The sequence below is a fragment of the Bombina bombina genome, chromosome 2 (genome assembly GCF_027579735.1).
Source record: "Bombina bombina isolate aBomBom1 chromosome 2, aBomBom1.pri, whole genome shotgun sequence".
NCBI classification, from domain to species: Eukaryota; Metazoa; Chordata; class Amphibia; order Anura; family Bombinatoridae; genus Bombina; species Bombina bombina.
Genome location: NC_069500.1, coordinates 683,043,068 through 683,063,088, shown reverse-complemented (window position 1 = coordinate 683,063,088; position 20,021 = coordinate 683,043,068). Strand labels below are relative to the sequence as shown.

The 20,021-nt window shown below is 40.6% G+C and overlaps 1 protein-coding gene across 1 annotated transcript in view; it reads right to left on the bottom strand.

Annotated features, from left to right (window-relative positions):
- FOCAD (focadhesin) overlaps positions 1-20,021 on the bottom strand; it is a 1,237,844-nt gene that overhangs the window by 191,574 nt on the left and 1,026,249 nt on the right. Inside the window, 2 exon segments of the mRNA XM_053702659.1 lie at positions 14,309-14,398; positions 17,008-17,246. Coding sequence (XP_053558634.1) covers positions 14,309-14,398; positions 17,008-17,246 — 329 coding nt within the window.

Genomic DNA, 20,021 nt, shown 5'->3' with positions numbered 1-20,021 from the left:
GAAAAATGTATCATAATAGTAAATTAGAAAGTTACTTAAAATTGCATGCTCTATCTGAATCACGAAAGAGAAAATTTGGGTACAGGGTCCCTTTAAATCTTTCCAGAGCTATAAGCTTTCTGCTTGCAAAATATGTAGACACGGCACTTGCCAAATTTGTTAAAGTAGAGGGGCTAAACCTTGAAGCTCCTTCTAGGTTGCCCCTTACATAAGTAAATGAGTTCTATGGAAAGCATCACCTGGTGACTACAATGCTCAAAAACACAGTAAAGTCAAAATGACATTTTCCTGATTCAAATAGTGCATGCAATTTTATACAACTTTCCAATTTACTTAAAGGGAAAGTCAACTCCAAATGTTATATTGTTTAAAAAGACAGATAATCCCTTTATTACCCAATCCAGAGTTTTGCACAACCAACATGTTTATATTAATATACATTTTACCTCTGTGATTACCTTGTATCTAAGCATCTTCTGACAGCCCCCTGATCTCATGGCTATTTATTTTTTTTCTATTGACTTGCATTTAGCCAATTAGTGCTGTATCCTGCACAACTCCACACAAGAGCGCACAATGTTATCTATATGACTCACATCATTTAGCAGTCTCCTGTTGCGAAAAGCAAATACAAAATCATGTGATAAGATGCTGTCTGTAGTTGCTTAGAAACAGGCAGAAAACAGAATTTATGCTTACCTGATAAATTACTTTCTCCAACGGTGTGTCCGGTCCACGGCGTCATCCTTACTTGTGGGATATTCTCTTCCCCAACAGGAAATGGCAAAGAGCCCAGCAAAGCTGGTCACATGATCCCTCCTAGGCTCCGCCTACCCAAGTCATTCGACCGACGTACAGGAGGAAATATGCATAGGAGAAACCATATGATACCGTGGTGACTGTAGTTAGAGAAAATAATTCATCAGACCTGATTAAAAAAAAAAAAACAGGGCGGGCCGTGGACCGGACACACCGTTGGAGAAAGTAATTTATCAGGTAAGCATAAATTCTGTTTTCTCCAACATAGGTGTGTCCGGTCCACGGCGTCATCCTTACTTGTGGGAACCAATACCAAAGCTTTAGGACACGGATGAAGGGAGGGAGCAAATCAGGTCACCTAAATGGAAGGCACCACGGCTTGCAAAACCTTTCTCCCAAAAATAGCCTCTGAAGAAGCAAAAGTATCAAATTTGTAAAATTTGGCAAAAGTGTGCAGTGAAGACCAAGTCGCTGCCTTACATATCTGGTCAACAGAAGCCTCGTTCTTGAAGGCCCATGTGGAAGCCACAGCCCTAGTGGAATGAGTTGTGATTCCTTCAGGAGGCTGCCGTCCGGCAGTCTCATAAGCCAATCGGATAATGCTTTTAAGCCAAAAAGAAAGAGAGGTAGAAGTTGCCTTTTGACCTCTCCTTTTACCAGAATAAACAACAAACAAAGAAGATGTTTGTCTGAAATCTTTAGTGGCCTCTAAATAGAATTTTAGAGCACGGACTACGTCCAAATTGTGTAACAAACGTTCCTTCTTTGAAACTAGATTCGGACACAAAGAAGGTACAACTATCTCCTGGTTAATATTCTTGTTGGAAACAACTTTCGGAAGAAAACGAGGCTTAGTACGCAAAACCACCTTATCTGCATGGAACACCAGATAGGATGGAGAACACTGCAGAGCAGATAACTCAGAAACTCTTCTAGCAGAAGAAATTGCAACCAAAAACAAAACTTTCCAAGATAATAACTTAATATCTACGGAATGTAAGGGTTCAAACGGAACCCCTTGAAGAACTGAAAGAACTAGATTAAGACTCCAGGGAGGAGTCAAAGGTCTGTAAACAGGCTTGATTCTAACCAGAGCCTGAACAAACGCTTGAACGTCTGGTACAGCTGCCAGCCTTTTGTGAAGTAAAACAGATAACGCAGAGATCTGTCCCTTCAGAGAACTTGCAGATAATCCTTTCTCCAAACCTTCTTGTAGAAAGGATAGAATCTTAGGAATTTTTATCTTGTTCCATGGAAATCCTTTAGATTCACACCAACAGATATATTTTTTCCATATCTTATGGTAAATTTTTCTAGTTACAGGCTTTCTAGCCTGGATCAGAGTATCTATTACAGAATCTGAAAACCCACGCTTTGATAAAATCAAGCGTTCAATCTCCAAACAGTCAGTTGGAGGGAAACCAGATTCGGATGTTCGAATGGACCTTGAACAAGAAGGTCCTGTCTCAAAGGTAGCTTCCATGGTGGAGCCGATGACATATTCACCAGGTCTGCATACCAAGTCCTGCGTGGCCACGCAGGAGCTATCAAGATCACCGAAGCCCTCTCCTGATTGATCCTGGCTACCAGCCTGGGAATGAGAGGAAACGGTGGGAATACATAAGCTAGGTTGAAGGTCCAAGGTGCTACTAGTGCATCTACTAGAGTCGCCTTGGGATCCCTGGATCTGGACCCGTAACAAGGAACCTTGAAGTTCTGACGAGAGGCCATCAGATCCATGTCTGGAATGCCCCATAATCGAGTTATTTGGGCAAAGATTTCCGGATGGAGTTCCCACTCCCCCGGATGGAATGTCTGACGACTCAGAAAATCCGCTTCCCAATTTTCCACTCCTGGGATGTGGATTGCAGACAAGTGGCAGGAGTGATCCTCCGCCCATTGAATTATCTTGGTCACTTCCTCCATCACCAGGGAACTCCTTGTTCCCCCCTGATGGTTGATATATGCAACTGTCGTCATGTTGTCTGATTGAAACCTTATGAATTTGGCCTTTGCTAGATGAGGCCAAGCTTTGAGAGCATTGAATATCGCTCTCAGTTCCAGAATGTTTATCGGGAGAAGAGATTCTTCCCGAGACCATAGACCCTGAGCTTTCAGGGGTTCCCAGACCGCGCCCCAGCCCACCAGACTGGCGTCGGTCGTGACGATGACCCACTCTGGTCTGCGGAAGCTCAATCCCTGTGACAGGTTGTCCAGGATCAGCCACCAACGGAGTGAATCTCTGGTCCTTTGATCTACTTGAATCGTCGGAGACAAGTCTGTATAATCCCCATTCCACTGTCTGAGCATGCACAGTTGTAATGGTCTTAGATGAATTCGTGCAAAAGGAACTATGTCCATTGCTGCAACCATCAATCCTATTACTTCCATGCACTGCGCTATGGAAGGACGAAGAACAGAATGAAGTACTTGACAAGAGCTTAGAAGTTTTGATTTTCTGACCTCTGTCAGAAAAATCCTCATTTCTAAGAAGTCTATTATTGTTCCCAAGAAGGGAACTCTTGTTGACGGGGAAAGAGAACTTTTTTCTATGTTCACTTTCCATCCGTGAGATCTGAGAAAGGCTAGGACGATGTCCGTATGAGCCTTTGCTTTTGACAGAGACGACGCTTGAATCAGGATGTCGTCCAAGTACGGTACTACTGCAATGCCCCTTGGTCTTAGAACCGCTAGAAGGGACCCTAGTACCTTTGTGAAAATTCTCGGAGCAGTGGCTAATCCGAATGGAAGTGCCACAAACTGGTAATGCTTGTCCAGAAAAGCGAACCTTAGGAACTGATGATGTTCCTTGTGGATAGGAATATGTAGGTACGCATCCTTTAAATCCACCGTGGTCATAAATTGACCTTCCTGGATGGTAGGAAGGATCGTTCGAATGGTTTCCATTTTGAACGATGGAACCCTGAGAAATTTGTTTAGGATCTTGAGATCTAAAATTGGTCTGAATGTTCCCTCTTTTTTGGGAACTATGAACAGGTTGGAGTAAAACCCCATCCCTTGTTCTCCTATTGGAACTGGATGAATTACTCCCATCTTTAACAGGTCTTCTACACAATGTAAGAATGCCTGTCTTTTTATTTGGTTTGAAGATAATTGAGACCTGTGGAACCTTCCCCTTGGGGGTAGTTCCTTGAATTCCAGGAGATAACCTTGAGAAACTATTTCTAGTGCCCAAGGATCCTGAACATCTCTTGCCCAGGCCTGAGCAAAGAGAGAAAGTCTGCCCCCCACCAGATCCGGTCCCGGATCGGGGGCCATCCCTTCATGCTGTTTTGGTAGCAGTGGCAGGCTTCTTGGCCTGCTTACCCTTGTTCCAGCCTTGCATCGGTCTCCAGGCTGGTTTGGGTTGAGAAGTATTACCCTCTTGCTTAGAGGATGTAGAAGTAGAGGCTGGTCCGTTTCTGCGAAAGGGACGAAAATTAGGCTTATTTCTAGCCTTAAAAGACCTATCCTGAGGAAGGGCGTGGCCCTTTCCCCCGGTGATGTCTGAAATAATCTCTTTCAAATCAGGACCAAACAGTGTTTTACCCTTGAAAGGGATGTTAAGCAATTTTGTCTTGGAAGACACATCCGCTGACCAAGACTTTAGCCAAAGCGCTCTGCGCGCCACGATAGCAAACCCTGAATTTTTCGCCGCTAATCTAGCTAATTGCAAAGCGGCATCTAGAATAAAAGAGTTAGCCAATTTAAGTGCTTGAACTCTGTCCATAACCTCCTCATACGAAGATTCTTTATTGAGCGACTTTTCTAGTTCTTCGAACCAGAAACACGCTGCCGTAGTGACAGGAACAATGCATGAAATTGGTTGTAGAAGGTAACCTTGCTGAACAAACATCTTTTTAAGCAGACCCTCTAATTTTTTATCCATAGGATCTTTGAAAGCACAACTATCTTCTATGGGAATAGTAGTGCGTTTGTTTAGAGTAGAGACCGCCCCCTCGACCTTAGGGACTGTCTGCCATAAGTCCTTTCTGGGGTCGACTATAGGAAATAATTTCTTAAATATAGGGGGAGGAACAAAAGGTATGCCGGGCCTTTCCCATTCCTTATTTACTATGTCCGCCACCCGCTTGGGTATAGGAAAAGCATCGGGGGGCACCGGAACCTCTAGGAACTTGTCCATCTTACATAATTTCTCTGGAATGACCAAATTGTCACAATCATCCAGAGTAGATAATACCTCCTTAAGCAGTGCACGGAGATGTTCTAATTTAAATTTAAATGTTACAACATCAGGTTCAGCTTGTTGAGAAATTTTTCCTGAATCTGAAATTTCTCCCTCAGACAAAACCTCCCTCCTGGCCCCTTCAGATTGGTGTGAGGGTATGTCAGAAACGTTATCATCAGCGTCCTCTTGCTCTTCAGTGTTTAAAACAGAGCAATCGCGCTTTCTTTGATAAGTAGGCATTTTAGATAAAATATTTGCAATAGAATTATCCATAACAGCCGTTAATTGTTGCATGGTAATAAGTATTGGCGCACTAGATGTACTAGGGGCCTCTTGAGTGGGCAAAACTGGTGTAGACACAGAAGGGGATGATGCAGTACCATGCTTACTCCCCTCATCTGAAGAATCATCTTGGGCAATATTATTATCTGTGGCATCATTGTCCCTACTTTGTTTGGACACTATTTCACAATTATCACATATATTTAAATGGGGAGACACATTGGCTTTCATACATATAGAACATTGCTTATCTGATGGTTCAGACATGTTAAACAGGCTTAAACTTGTCAACAAAGCACAAAAAACGTTTTAAAATAAAACTGTTACTGTCACTTTAAATTTTAAACAGAACACACTTTATTACTGAATATGCGAAAAAGCATGAAGCAATTGTTCAAAATTCACCAAAATTTCACCACAGTGTCTTAAAGCCTAAAAAGTATTGCACACCAAATTTGAAAGCTTTAACCCTTAAAATAACGGAACCGGAGCCGTTTTTACATTTAACCCCTATACAGTCCCAGGTATCTGCTTTGCTGAGACCCAACCAAGCCCAGAGGGGAATACGATACCAAATGACGCCTTCTATAAGCTTTTTCAGTGGTTCTTAGCTCCTCACACATGCATCTGCATGCCTTGCTTTCCAAAAACAACTGCGCATTAGTGGCGCGAAAATGAGGCTCTGCCTATGACTAGAGAAGGCCCCCATCTGAAAAAGGTGTCCATACAGTGCCTGCCGTTTTTTAACAACAATCCCCAAGATTATAATAACTATAAAGAGTTATAATCTGCCAAATATGCTTAGCAAAGTAATCGTTTTAGCCCAGAAAAATGTCTACCAGTTTTTTAAGCCCTTATAAAGCCCTTTATTCTTTTACTTAATCTAAGAAAATGGCTTACCGGTCCCCATAGGGAAAATGACAGCCTTCCAGCATTACAAAGTCTTGTTAGAAATGTGGCCAGTCATACCTCAGGCAGAAAAGTCTGCCAACTGCTTCCCCCAACTGAAGTTACTTCATCTCAACAGTCCTGTGTGGAAACAGCAATCAATTTTAGTAACGTTTGCTAAAATCATCTTCCTCTTACAAACAGAAATCTTCTTCTCTTTTCTGTTTCAGAGTAAATAGTACATACCAGCACTATTTTAAAATAACAAACACTTGATTGAAGAATAAAAACTACATTTAAACACCAAAAAACTCTTAGCCATCTCCGTGGAGATGTTGCCTGTGCAACGGCAAAGAGAATGACTGGGGTAGGCGGAGCCTAGGAGGGATCATGTGACCAGCTTTGCTGGGCTCTTTGCCATTTCCTGTTGGGGAAGAGAATATCCCACAAGTAAGGATGACGCCGTGGACCGGACACACCTATGTTGGAGAAATTTAGAGGTTTAAATGTTATAAAAGTATATTAATATAACAATGTTGGTTGTGCAAAGCTGAGGAATGAGTAGTAAAGGAGTTCTATATCTTTAAATTGTAACAATTTTGGTGTGGACTGTCCCTTTCATTTCTTGAAAAGAATACCTGAATAGACACATGAACATCAGTGTACTACTGGGAGATAGCTGGTGATTGGTGGCTGCACATATGTGGCTCTTGTCATTGGCTCACCATATGTGTTCAGCTAGCTCCCAGTAGTGCACTGTTGCTGTTTCAACAAAACATTTCTAGAGAATTAAGCAAATTTGATAATAGAAGTAAACTGGAGAGATGTTTAAAACTGTATGTTCTATCTGAATCATGAAAGAAAAAGTTGGGCTTTGGGTCCCTTTAACAAGGAAGCATCCAGCACTGATACAATTTTTCAGTTTTAAAGTGAATACAAATAAAATATTATTTTCTCAGGACTCTAAGTTATATTCATTTTTAGTTTGGAATATACTATTTTACTCTTAACAGTAAAGAGTACTGAGATATCAGTTGTACATAATATAAAATATATGATATGATAAAAACATGATAAATCAGTTCCTTCACATTCACAGTGACAAAAAAACACGAAGTAGAATCCTGGATCTCTGGTTTACTAATAAAGGAACAGACTACACCAAAATTGTTATTGATTAAAAAGATAGATAACTCATTTACTACCCATTCCCCAGCTTTGCACAACCAACATTGTTATATTAATATACTTTATAACATTTAAACCTCTAAATGTCTGCCTCTTTCTAAGCCACTACAGACAGCCTCTTATCACATGCTTTTTTATTTTCATGTGGGCCATATAGATAACGTCGTGTTCACGCCCGAGGAGTTATTTAAGAGTTTGCACAACAGTACTAAATGCAAGTCAATAGATAATAAATAAAAAAAGTCATGTGATCGGGGGGCTGTCAGAAGATGCTTAGATACAAGGTAATCACAAAGTAAAAAGTGTATTAATATAACAGTGTTGTTATGCAAAACTGGGGAATGGGTAATAAAGGGATTATCGATCTTTTAAAACAATAAATATTCTATTGTAAACTGTCCCTTTAAGTATTCAATTGGAGAAGACACAAATTGATGTGTGCAGCTGCCTCCACTCCTTCCTGTCCAGTCATGTTTAGCTTTTCCACACAGCTAAACCATAGCTGAGGTAAAAAGGTTAAATAAAAGGGTGGAAGGGTGGAGAACTCAGTCAGCTGATGCGATGGTTCTTTATGTGCTGTCTCACTCTGAATATTAAGAAATTTTATTTTCTCACATTATCTATGACAACAGCAAATTACACTAAACACCTCTTGGTTTTGTGTAAAAAATGCTTACCTGATAAATGTATTTCTTTTTTGACACGGTGAGTCCACGGAATCATCAATTACTGTTGGGAATATCACTCCTGGCCAGCAGGAGGAGGCAAAGAGCACCACAGCAAAGCTGTTAAGAATCACTTCCCTTCCCACTACCCCCAGTCATTCGACCGAAGAAAAAGGAGAGAACATAAATAACAAAAGGTGCAGAGGTGCCTGGGGTTTAAAAAAAAAAAAAAAAACCTGTCTGTAAACAGGGAGGGCCGTGGACTCACTGTGTCAAGAATTAAATAAATTTATCATCAGGTTAGCATAAATTTTGTTTTCTTTCTTAAGACACGGTGATACCACAGAATCATCAATTACTGTTGGGAATCAATACCCAAGCTAGAGGACACAGATGATTATGGAGGGCAAGACAGGTAACCTAAACAGAAGGCACCACAGCCTGCAAAACCCTTCTCCCAAAAGAAGCCTCATCCGAGGCAAAAGTATCAAATTTATAGAATTTAGAAAAAGTGTGCAATGAAGACGAGGTTGCAGCCTTACACATCTGTTCTACAGAGGCCAAGAAGACACCGCCTTAGTGGAATGAGCTGTAATTCTCTCAGGAGGCTGCTGTCCAGCAGTCTCATAAGCCATATGAATAACACTTCTCAACCAGAGAGAAAGAGAATTGGCAGTAGCTTTCTGGCCTTTACGTTTACCAGAAAAGCAAACAAACAATGCAGAAGACAGACGAAAATCCTAAGTAACCTGTAGATAGAATTTTAAGAGAATGCACAACATCTAAGTTGGGCAACAAACGTTCCTTATGATAAGAAGGATTAGGACAGAGAGAGGGAACAACAATTTCTTGATTAATATTTCTGTCCGAAACAACCTTAGGAAGAAAACCAAACTTGGTACGGAGAACTGCCTTATCTGCATGAAATATGAGATAAGGAGAATCACACTGCAATGCTGAGAGTTGAGAAAGAAGAAATAGCAGCAAGAAACAAAACCTTCCAAGATAATAACTTAATATCTATGGAATGCCTAGGCTCACAAGGAGCCTGTAGCAAATCTTTAAGAAAAAGGTTAAGACTCCAAGGTGGAACAGCCGATTTAAACACAGGCCTAATTCTGTCCAGGGCCTGACAAAACGATTGCACATCTGGCACATCCGCCAGACGCTTGTGTAGTTTTCAGGGGAAAGCACGCACCCAATACCCCACACAATATCCCCGCATGTGGGGAGATCGCAGAGATCAGCGGGCTCGGGGTGCAATGAACCAGCCTCGCCCTGGGAGAGCCACCTTAGTGATCATGGCTAAGACCCGTCTGCCAGGTAAATATGATAGACAAACCCTTCTCCGGGCCATCCTGGAGAAAGGCCAAACCCCTAGGAATCCTGCCCCTACTTCTAAGAGTAGTCCTGGGATTCATATCCATCAGGGATTTAACTCTATACCTTATGGGAAAAGACACCAGAAACAGGCTGCAAACCTGAATCATGGTCACAAAGACCAATACAGAAAAACAATGCTCAGACAACTAAGCATTCAATCTCCAAGCAGAAAGCTCCAGAGAAAAACAAAAGTTGGATGAAGAATGGACCTTGAACTAGAAAGGTCTTTCCTCAAGAACAACCACCAAGTTGGAAGAATTACATTTCTGTTAGGTCTGAATACCAAATCCTGTGAGACTAAGTAGGAACTATTCAAAAAAATTATTCTCACTCCTATTTGATACGAGCAATGACTCGTGGAAGGAGAGCAAACTGAGGAACAGGGATCTCAGACTGAAAACCCCAGTAACCGCCAGGGTATTTAACAGAACAACCTGCTAATTTTCAGACCATTAACATAACTCTGAAGATTGGCGTACTGCCATCTCCAACTACAGCACCCCCATTTGAGTGTTAGCCTGGAGAACACCTCCGGGAGAAGCGCCCACTCCCCCGGGATGAAAAATCTGACTACTCAAAAAGTCTGCTCCCGGTATTCACTCCTGAAAAGAGAATAGTGGATAAACCATGATGTGATTGTTCCTCCACTGAACAATTCACGTCAATAACAGCCAAGGAACTCCAGGTTCCTCCCAGGTGGTTAATGAAAACCACAGAAAAGAAAATGTTCCACTAGAAACTGGCAACTCGGAAATGACAACTGAGGCCAAACCATCAGAGCATTGAAAATCGCTCTTCACTCCAAGAAGGATGCGGAGATAGCAGACTCTTCCCAAGTCTCTAGTAACCAACCCAATAGGCTAGCGACCGGTTCACCATAACTCAGGAAGGTCTTAGAAAGCATGCGCCCAAGACAGATGCTTCTGAGAAACCTATATATTCTGTAGAATATGGGCAACGATCCCGCTACCTCTCACAAGCTAAGTGAGCGCTCTACCACTAATTCCCCTCTTTGATCCATGGGGAAGAATCTCATGTTGACAGATCTAGATGTACCCTTCGAGACAGAGGCACAAGATCCTTGGTCCACTATCTAAACATGCATAACAGCAGATTCTAAAATGGAATTGAGCAAAGGGGTGATGTCCAATGAAACAACCATCAGCCCACTTACTCCATACATTAAGCCACTGAAGGACCAAAATATATAATCCCCTAAGAAAATACCCTTGTAGCTGGAACAAGGGAACTTATTTTCAGATTTACTTCCATTCGAGGAAATGAAGAATGACAACAAGATCTCTGCATGCGAGGGAACCTCACAAAACTGAAGTGTTTGACAGAAAAGCAAAAGTCAAGAACTGAAAGCACACGTCCTCCGGGTCTATGGTCACCATGAACTGACCCTCTTGGACCCAAGGAAAACTGGAACCACTGGTTTCCAATTAAAGGACAGTACCCTGAGAAGACTTGTTGAAACACTTAGATGTATCAAGGATGAAAAATCCCCACTTGCTCGGGAACCATGAACAGGAATTAATAGAATTCTAAACCCTGTTCCCATATAGGAACTGGTAGTATCACTCACAGGGAAGAGAGGTCCCAGACGCATTTCAACAATGCCTCACCGTTATTTGACCTGCAGATAAAATGAGAGGAGGAACCTGCCTCTGGAAGGCATGACATAATTCTATGCAGAAAACCTGAAATACTAAGTCCTCAGCCTATCTGAGACATCTCATATCCAACACAGAGATTCAGCCCCCCACCTAAACTTTGAACCCGGATTGAGGCCAGTCTCCATATGTATATTAATCTTTCTTGAACTTGTAAAATGCCATAAATTACCATGCTATTAAGTTAATGCTGTCATAATAAACATATAAAAAGGTTCACAATACAATGATGGAGCATATTATCAGTTGAGATCAGTTAGCTAGAGTCCTTCATAGTAGCTGATGGAAAGTGTCATCCAACAATCTAATAGGTTAATAATGACTTATGTTTAACTAACAGTCAGCAAGCTTTCATCCTATGTCCCTCTTGGCTCGGCAAACTGTTATCAAGAGAGCTAGTGGCATATTACAGTAAGTGAGAGACATTAAGAGTTGCAATGGCTGTCCTTATCTAATAGAACCTAACTGAAATAAAACTTCATAATAAAAATTAAATGGCCTCATGTGAGTAAATAGAGTAGTATATACCTCTACCTAGACTCTGAGAGGGAATGATCAGTAAAGAGTGTGCAGGGCTACTGAATATTTCCTCCCTATTGACTCTGTCCCACAATCAGAACACCATGGGTAAATAAAGCACTGAACATATATATGCATAAGGTTACTGGAGCACACAGACACATGCTACACCTGATATATAGAGGATACGTTATCTTCCCATCTGTACCACATCAGGAAGTCCCAATGAGCGTACATTCGGCAGGGTGATATATGAGATGTATCCACCAGGGTCCCACAACGGTGGTCTATCCGGCGAATTTGGTAGATGCCTCCTTTGCCCATTGACAACAGGCATTGAATTACAGCTGCTTCACTTTGCAAGGGTATTGTGTGGGCACCGGCAAGTAAGGAGTGAGTACTGAGGAATAGCGTTGCGCTTAGGAAACAATATCAGACACCTCACTAAGAGACAACTTACTCAAACTGGGCCATATGCAGTCTCCTCGCTAGAGTACCTCAGCACTGCACACTTTCTGCTAAGCAATCTGAGGACTTCTGCTAGGGTGATGCGTTCTTTAGGAGTAGCGCTGGCTTCAGGCTCGTTGTTAAATGAGGCCTCAGTCTCTTGCAACCAAGCAGATTCAGAGCTAGATCCATTCTTCTCCAGTGGGATCTCATGTTCCCAACTCGGGAGCTCCCGCTTGCTGCGCTTCACAGAGACATTCAAGTAGACGCAGGGTATAGTTCTAGGTTCCATAATGAAGGTAGGGGAAAAGGAGAGTCGGATCTCCGTAGTGAGCGTTGCAGTAAGACTATCCATTCGGTCCAGCAACATAATAATCAGGTCTTTAAGGTTAGTCGCCATGGTATAAGGGGATTTTCAGATACTCCTCACTTGCACCAGAATAATAGTACGATCAGGCTACTGTGTCCAGGTCTCCTGGGGAAAGGTGTATAGGAAGGCCTAGTTCATGATGCTGCCATCAATGCCGACTCTATTATTCATATTTTATTTCTTAAATAATTAGGATCATTCTTATCGACAAAGTCTTCAGGATCCAAAGCTGTCACTTAGGTGGGTAGACGACCATTGAGACAGGTGATAATCAGTGGATATATTTGCTCGCTCTCACAGCCTCAGATAAAAGCAGTTATCTTTTCCGCCGCCCGGAAGTACCCCCTGAGCCTTTGTTATTTAATGTGCACCCAAACATAAAGTACACTTAAAACGAGTAATCTGAGCCACAAAGGAGGATTAAAGGGACACTGAACCCAAATTTTTTCTTTTGTGATTCATATAGAGCAAGCAATTTTCTAATTTACTCCTATTATCAATTTTTCTTCGTTCTCTTGCTTTCTTTATTTGAAAAAGAAGACATCTAAGCTAAGGAGCCAGCCAATTTGTGGTTCAGAACCATGGACAGCACTTGTTTATTGGTGCTGTTCAATCAGCAAGGACAACCCAGGATGTTCACCAAAAATGGGCCGGCATCTAAACTTAAATTCTTGCTTTTCAAATATAGATACCAAGAGAATAAAGAAAATTTGACAATAGGAGTAAATTAGAAAGAAGCTTTAAAATTGCATGCTCTATCTGAATCATGAAAGAAAAAAATTGGGTACAGTGTCCCTTTAACACCTTCCTCTCCATAGTCACATTCATTTCAATGCCTGCCCCTGCCAGAAAAAACCTTCTCTATGAAGGAATGTATGTCCCACATTAAATGCAGCATCAGCCTAGAGTCCTTAACCTCTGCAGTGCCAGCCTCCTAGCCCCAGAAGACAATAAAACACTTACCTGCACATCCAGCTGTCCGGCAGGAGGATAGTTCACCCGGTATGAGAGGATGCGGCTCCTTACAGAGACCTGTGGAAAACAGAAATATCAGAGTAAACCTACTCAGGTTTTCTATAAAAAGGGCAGCAACATGTTAGGAAAATGCAGCAAGGCCCTCTGCCCTGCTGAAGAGACTAACGTGGAGTACGGCTAGACCCAGATTGTGATAGAAGATCAGAGAAAGCCTGCCCTGGCTTCAAAACAAAAAAATCTTGATAGAAGAATCTTTATCAGACACCAAATTACTTCACCTCCTCCTTGCACTAGAGGCAAAGAGAATGACTGGGGGTTGTGGGAAGGGAGGTGATACTTAACAGCTTTGCTGTGGTGCTCTTTGCCTCCTCCTGCTGGCCAAGACTGATATTCCCAACAGTAATTGATGATTCCGTGGACTCACTGTGTCTTAAGAAAGAAATTGCTTTTCCTCTTTTTTCCTAGAGAGGACAAAAGCTAAATCTGTAAGCTAGGTTTGTAAAATGCTGAAATGATCCTATTCCAGTTATCTGATTTACAGCATTGGCCGATTAGAGAATTAGCTTTGTGGGACAAGCACCATTTTACACAAAAGCAAGAGGTGTTTAATGTCAGTTTAAGTAAAATTTGGAGACCTGGGTCAATGACAAAGCTGAACCACATGAATGAGTCTGGTGGTCAACTGTCAGTGTTGTAAAGACCAGAAGAACAAATACTATATAGTATTTGATGCTAGTGACCCTAGAATGTAATAAGGGTCCCCCTTTATACTTCTTATTTATGAAATTTCAGAAAGCAAAAACACATTCAGTCACCTGGTGTAAGAGGTATTATCAATGTGCAGTGACTGTAACAGGTCAATAGGTAAATGAATAACACATGGTTACTTCTAGGTTTCTGGGGAAGTACACACAGGCTACTATGATGGGTGTAAGCATTTCTACATGATTATATTAATTATACATACTTGTATTCCAGGCTTGAATCAAAGCAGCAGTTTTCTAGTGCATCAAGAGACTTCATCATCAATAGGTTCATCTGCTGCCCAGACACATCACTACAAAATGCAGATGGACAACTATTTCAAACACAATAAAATATACACAATAGATTCACTAACTACTGTACAAAACATGAAGAAAAAAGGTGCAGAGCTTTACAAGGAGAAAGTAAATGCAAACGGTTTCCAAAAAGAATAGCGCAGACACATTTAGAGAGTAGGTAAAAGACGCTCTAATGTTGTCATCAATCAAAGCAATAACATCTGTCACAGAGAGTGTTATAACTAACTTATGGAATATAGCAATATAAGTTTAGATGACCACACGTGTATCCTAAACTGGATTGAGAAACACGTAGATAATGGTTATTATATGTACTGTACTGTTATGCACATTAAAGAACATAAAACAGTAAATAAGTGTTAGGCTTAATTACGCATTCAAAACAAAGATTTAACTGAAAATAATATAATTTTGTATTTTGTTAATAAAAAAATATAAGTTGTAAAGTTTTATTTTCTATGAATTAACGTGCACAGACAAGTTAAAACCTAGGTTACTTTATCTCTTCTGCTGAGGATAATTAAGGACAGATATTAAACTCTATAGAGTTTAAACAATGGCTGTGTAAAATATAAAGCCCTGTGAATTACTTCAGCAGCTCCATATGTAATGGATACTAACTGTCCTCCACATGAAACTCAAAGGAATTGTAAAGGCCACAATTTTTAGTTTTAAATTACTGGAGAAGATGACAAATTAAATAATGAAAATTTGAAAGTTTCTTTGCTAAACACAGTTTTTATATTACAAGATCAAATTGTTCAATGTCTCTTTATTATCCACATTAAAGGGATCTTGATATTGTTCATTCTCTTTTCTGATTTTTAAGATTTTTTTTGTGTGTACACTCGTCTTTAGAGCTCATTAACAGCAGAATTTTCAACAATGTATAAGTTTGCTACAAATATTGTTGCAAATAAAGCTGCCATAGAGTGCTAAAGACATGTGCATACTACCGAGGTTCTATGGGCCTACCTAGTTAACACTTAAGCAACTGAAACCTGGAGAAAAAAGAAATCTTGATTAAAAGTAAATTTATGCTTACCTGATAAACTAATTTCTTCTATGGTAAGACGAGTCCACGGATTCATCCTTTACTTGTGGGATATTATCCTCCTGCTAACAGAAAGTGAGAAAGAGCACCACAGCAGAGCTGTCTATATAGCTCCTCCCTTAGCTCCACCCCCCAGTCATTCGACCGAAGGTACAGGAAGAAAAAGGAGAAACTACAAGGTGCAGAGGTGACTGAAGTTTAAATCAAAAAAATATAATCTGTCTTAAAATGACAGGGCGGGCCATGGACTCGTCTTACCATAGAAGAAATTAATTTATCAGGTAAGCATAAATTTACTTTTCTTCTATAAGGTAAGACGAGTCCACGGATTCATCCTTTACTTGTGGGATACAATACCAAAGCTACAGGACACGGATGAACGGGAGGGACAAGACAGATGGTTAAACAGAAGACACCACTGCTTGAAGAACTTTTCTCCCAAAAATAGCCTCCGAAGAAGCAAAAGTATCAAATTTGTAAAATTTGGAAAAGGTATGAAGCGAAGACCAAGTCGCAGCCTTACAAATCTGTTCAACAGAAGCATAATTTTTAAAAGCCCATGTGGAAGCCACCGCTCTAGTAGAGTGAGCTGTAATTCTTTCAGGAGGCTGCTGTCCAGCAGTCTCGTATGCCAAACGGATGATGCTTTTCAGCCAAAAGGCAAGAGAGGTAGCCGTAGCTTTTTGACCTCTACGTTTTCCTGAATAGACAACAAACAAAGAAGCTATTTGACGGAAATCTTTGGTTGCTTGCAAGTAAAACTTCAAAGCACGAACCACGTCCAAGTTGTGCAACAGATGCTCCTTAGAGGAAGGATTAGGACACAGAGAAGAAACAACAATTTCCTGATTGATATTCCTATTAGTAACAACCTTAGGAAGGAATCCAGGTTTGGTACGCAAAACCACCTTAGTAGCATGGAAAACAAGATAAGGCGAGTCGCATTGCAATGCAGATAGTTCAGAAACTCTTCGAGCCGAAGAGATAGCAACTAAAAACAGAACTTTCCAAGATAGAAGCTTAATATCTATGGAATGCATAGGTTCAAACGGAACCCGTTGAAGAACTTTATTCAAACTCCATGGCGGAGCAACAGGTTTAAACACAGGCTTGATTCTAACTAAAGCCTGACAAAACGACTGAACGTCTGGAACATCTGCCAGACGTTTGTGCAGTAGAATTGATAAAGCAGATATCTGTCCCTTTAAGGAACTAGCTGATAGCCCCTTCTCCAATCCTTCTTGGAGAAAGGACAAAATCCTAGGAATCCTGATCTTACTCCATGAGTAGCCTTAGAGTAGGCAAAGAGAATCACTGGGGGGTGGAGCTAAGGGAGGAGCTATATAGACAGCTCTGCTGTGGTGCTCTTTGCCACTTCCTGTTAGCAGGAGGATAATATCCCACAAGTAAAGGATGAATCCGTGGACTCATCTTACCCTATTGAAGAAAAGTAAATTGTAAAGTTTTATAAAATTGCGTGCTCTATCTAAACCATGAATGTTTAATTTTTACTTTACTGTCCCTTTACGTACACTTACAGTAACATACCTGACTTTTTCTTCATACAGTCGGGAGATAAACATTCCCATTGCAAGTCCCATGTGGATCTGAAGAGCTTGAGAGTCATCTGCTGCAGGTTTCCCAGGTAACCGGGCCATCAATATGCCAAGAACTTCCTCCATTTTCTCCTTAAAGGATACGATGAGCACTGGCACCAACAGAGAAAGTGCTGTGGCTGCACAAGAGCGAGCAATTACACTGGATGTGTTTTCACCAGAATAGGATTTCTGCAACACATGAAGCACACAGACTGTAGAATTAGGATTTAAAAAATACAGTGAACAATGATCAGCCAGTGAAATTATCATTTGTCTTTGTATAGAAAACGTCCAACCAATGTAGTATGGAACTGGAACAAGAGGACCTAATATCCATTTGATATGCCAGTGTTCGCATGGAACCACATAATTAAAATTTTGTCTATATCTTTTATAGAGGACAACAGCTGCTCGAGGTCTTCAGCGTTCCTTTTATAAGTTGGTAAGTGGATATTTATTATCTGGACTTTACTGTTCTGTTACAATATGCACTATGCAAATTTCATTATTTATTTTAGTTCATTGAGATATCACTATATACACATTGGGATTTTACCACTATCTTTTGATTGGAGATTACATTATTGGACACTGAAGTATTGCTTACTTAGATTTTGGACACACATATCTATAGTATGAATTCTTCTATTTTTTAGAATATTTCCTTATTTTTTTTTGTAACACTTGTAGTATTCTTCACATTTATTTAGTACATACTGTAATTGGAAGGTTTATATAGGTTAATGTATACGCATATATCAATATATTTAATTGTTTTTATGATATTTTTATATTAAATTTGATAATATATCCCATTACACCTTAGCCTTGTTTGGCACTTTTCTTGTATTTACTTAGTAATTTTGATATTTTGTAGATTGAGTTAGCATTTCAACATTAGGACAGTTGGTGCATTAAAGTGATGGTAAATCCTAGCGTCTCTGAAACGCTAGGATTTACCATTGGAACAAATAAAGTGGACTTTCAGTCATGAAGTATAAAGTACTACATGATGAAAGCTCCTTTATTTGTCTGCAGCGTTCGCCACACTGAGCTGCTAATGCAGCCCATGGCAAAACGCTATTTGGCTGAGAGGTGACGTTTCCACCCTGGCGTCGACTGGCTGCCATAGCATCACAGTGTGCGTACACGGCAAACAAATAAAGGATCTTTTAGCATAAAGTATTTTATACTTTATAACTGAAAGTTCCCTTTATTTGTTCCAATGGTAAATACTAGCGTTTCAGAAACGCTAGGATATACCATCACTTTAATAGTCATTGGTGCTTCAGGGCCATCACTTGTGTAAGGCAGTATAGGCAGCTGCCTTACTGCGCCCCCAGCAGGTGCCGCCTGCCAAGGTGGATCATCTGCCGCCCTCAGGGCCGGTGCAAGGATTTTTGTCTACACAGGCGAAGGTGCATTTGGACGCCCCCAATCCCCACCACAACACCATAAAAAACCCAGACAATACCACCAACCTCCCTGCCCTTCTCAAGACCAGCCCCATACCAAGTACATTTTAAACAAGGATTTAAAATAGACATAGATTTTGACAACAGATAAGAACTTAAATGGCCCATCATTTTTCTAGCTAATGTTGGGTCTAATTTATTCCTAGATAGCTTTATGCATATACCAGGAATGCACTTATTCCTTTAAAACATTTGTCCTTATCACCTCTATTGGAATTCTGTTCTATAAATAAAAATATATTAAAAAGAAAATGTAAGTGAACACTTAAAAATACTTCTGAACCTTCTATTTCCCATGCTTGAGATCATGATCCTTATTCTGGCGTTGCTTTTTTAATGCTTCCATTAATATACTTGAAGGAAGGGTCCTTCCATATAACCACCCTCTCTCCTCTCTAAGCAGCTACATATATATTAAAGGAATTGCAGTATTTCCACATTTTATTCATGCTTTTGTGCAGTAACAAAATTTTCAAAGAGAACAAACCCAGCTGCATATAAAAACGTTCCTTTATTAATTTCTTGATAAAATTGGTGAAACACAGCAAAACAGTGAAAGGTGCTGAGGGCGCAGCACTGAACGGCTTACATGTTTCGGAAATGATCCTTACTCAAAATCAAGCTCAAAATGAATGTTTAGATAAAGGTGTAATAATAACCTGTAAAGACTTAAAAAGTTCTGCCTGTGGGTAACAATAAATAGATAGTTTAACCATCTGGTTACATGGGTCTATTCAATAGTGTCTATATAAACTATAAAAATTATACACATAGTGTTTGACATTTAATCACTCTGCATCTTCTATAACGTTGTATACCTACTTACGGATAGGTCACGTAGGGACATTCAATGTATATTAATTAACAGGTGTGTTAGGGTCTAGACTGAGGGCGTGTTTTTATTGTTAGCGAATCACATTTGTTTGAATCTGTTTTAAACAGGTGTGGGGCACAGCACTGTAGGCTATGACTACGGATCATTTCCGAAACATGTAAGCCGTTCAGTGCTGCGCCCTCAGCACCTTTCACTGTTTTGCTGTGTTTCACCAATTTTATCAAGAAATTAATAAAGGAACGTTTTTATATGCAGCTGGGTTTGTTCTCTTTGAAAATTTTCTACCCTCCAGTTTACCGGCTGCATCTATGCTGTTTGTGGGTCTTTTGGAGCATGTGTGAGGACCGTCTGTGTATATTTGCAACTTGCGGCTAGCGGCCAGCTGAAGCACTCACAACTCACAAGTCTCACAGTGCTATTGAGCGGAGCGGAGGGGAGGAGTAATTCCTAGACGAAGGAGGCCATTGGCTGGGATAAGTTGAGGCGGTTGGGAAGTTGACCGCTTCGTCCTGGCGTTCTTTTCGGAGCCCCTTCAGAGGTATAGGCATTGAGACTGCCGGAAGATCCCCCACTCCAGGATACACTGGTGAGTGAAGTTAATGGATGATTCATTAGTGCACGATAAGCTGTTTAGCACATTGACTTTCCTATAAG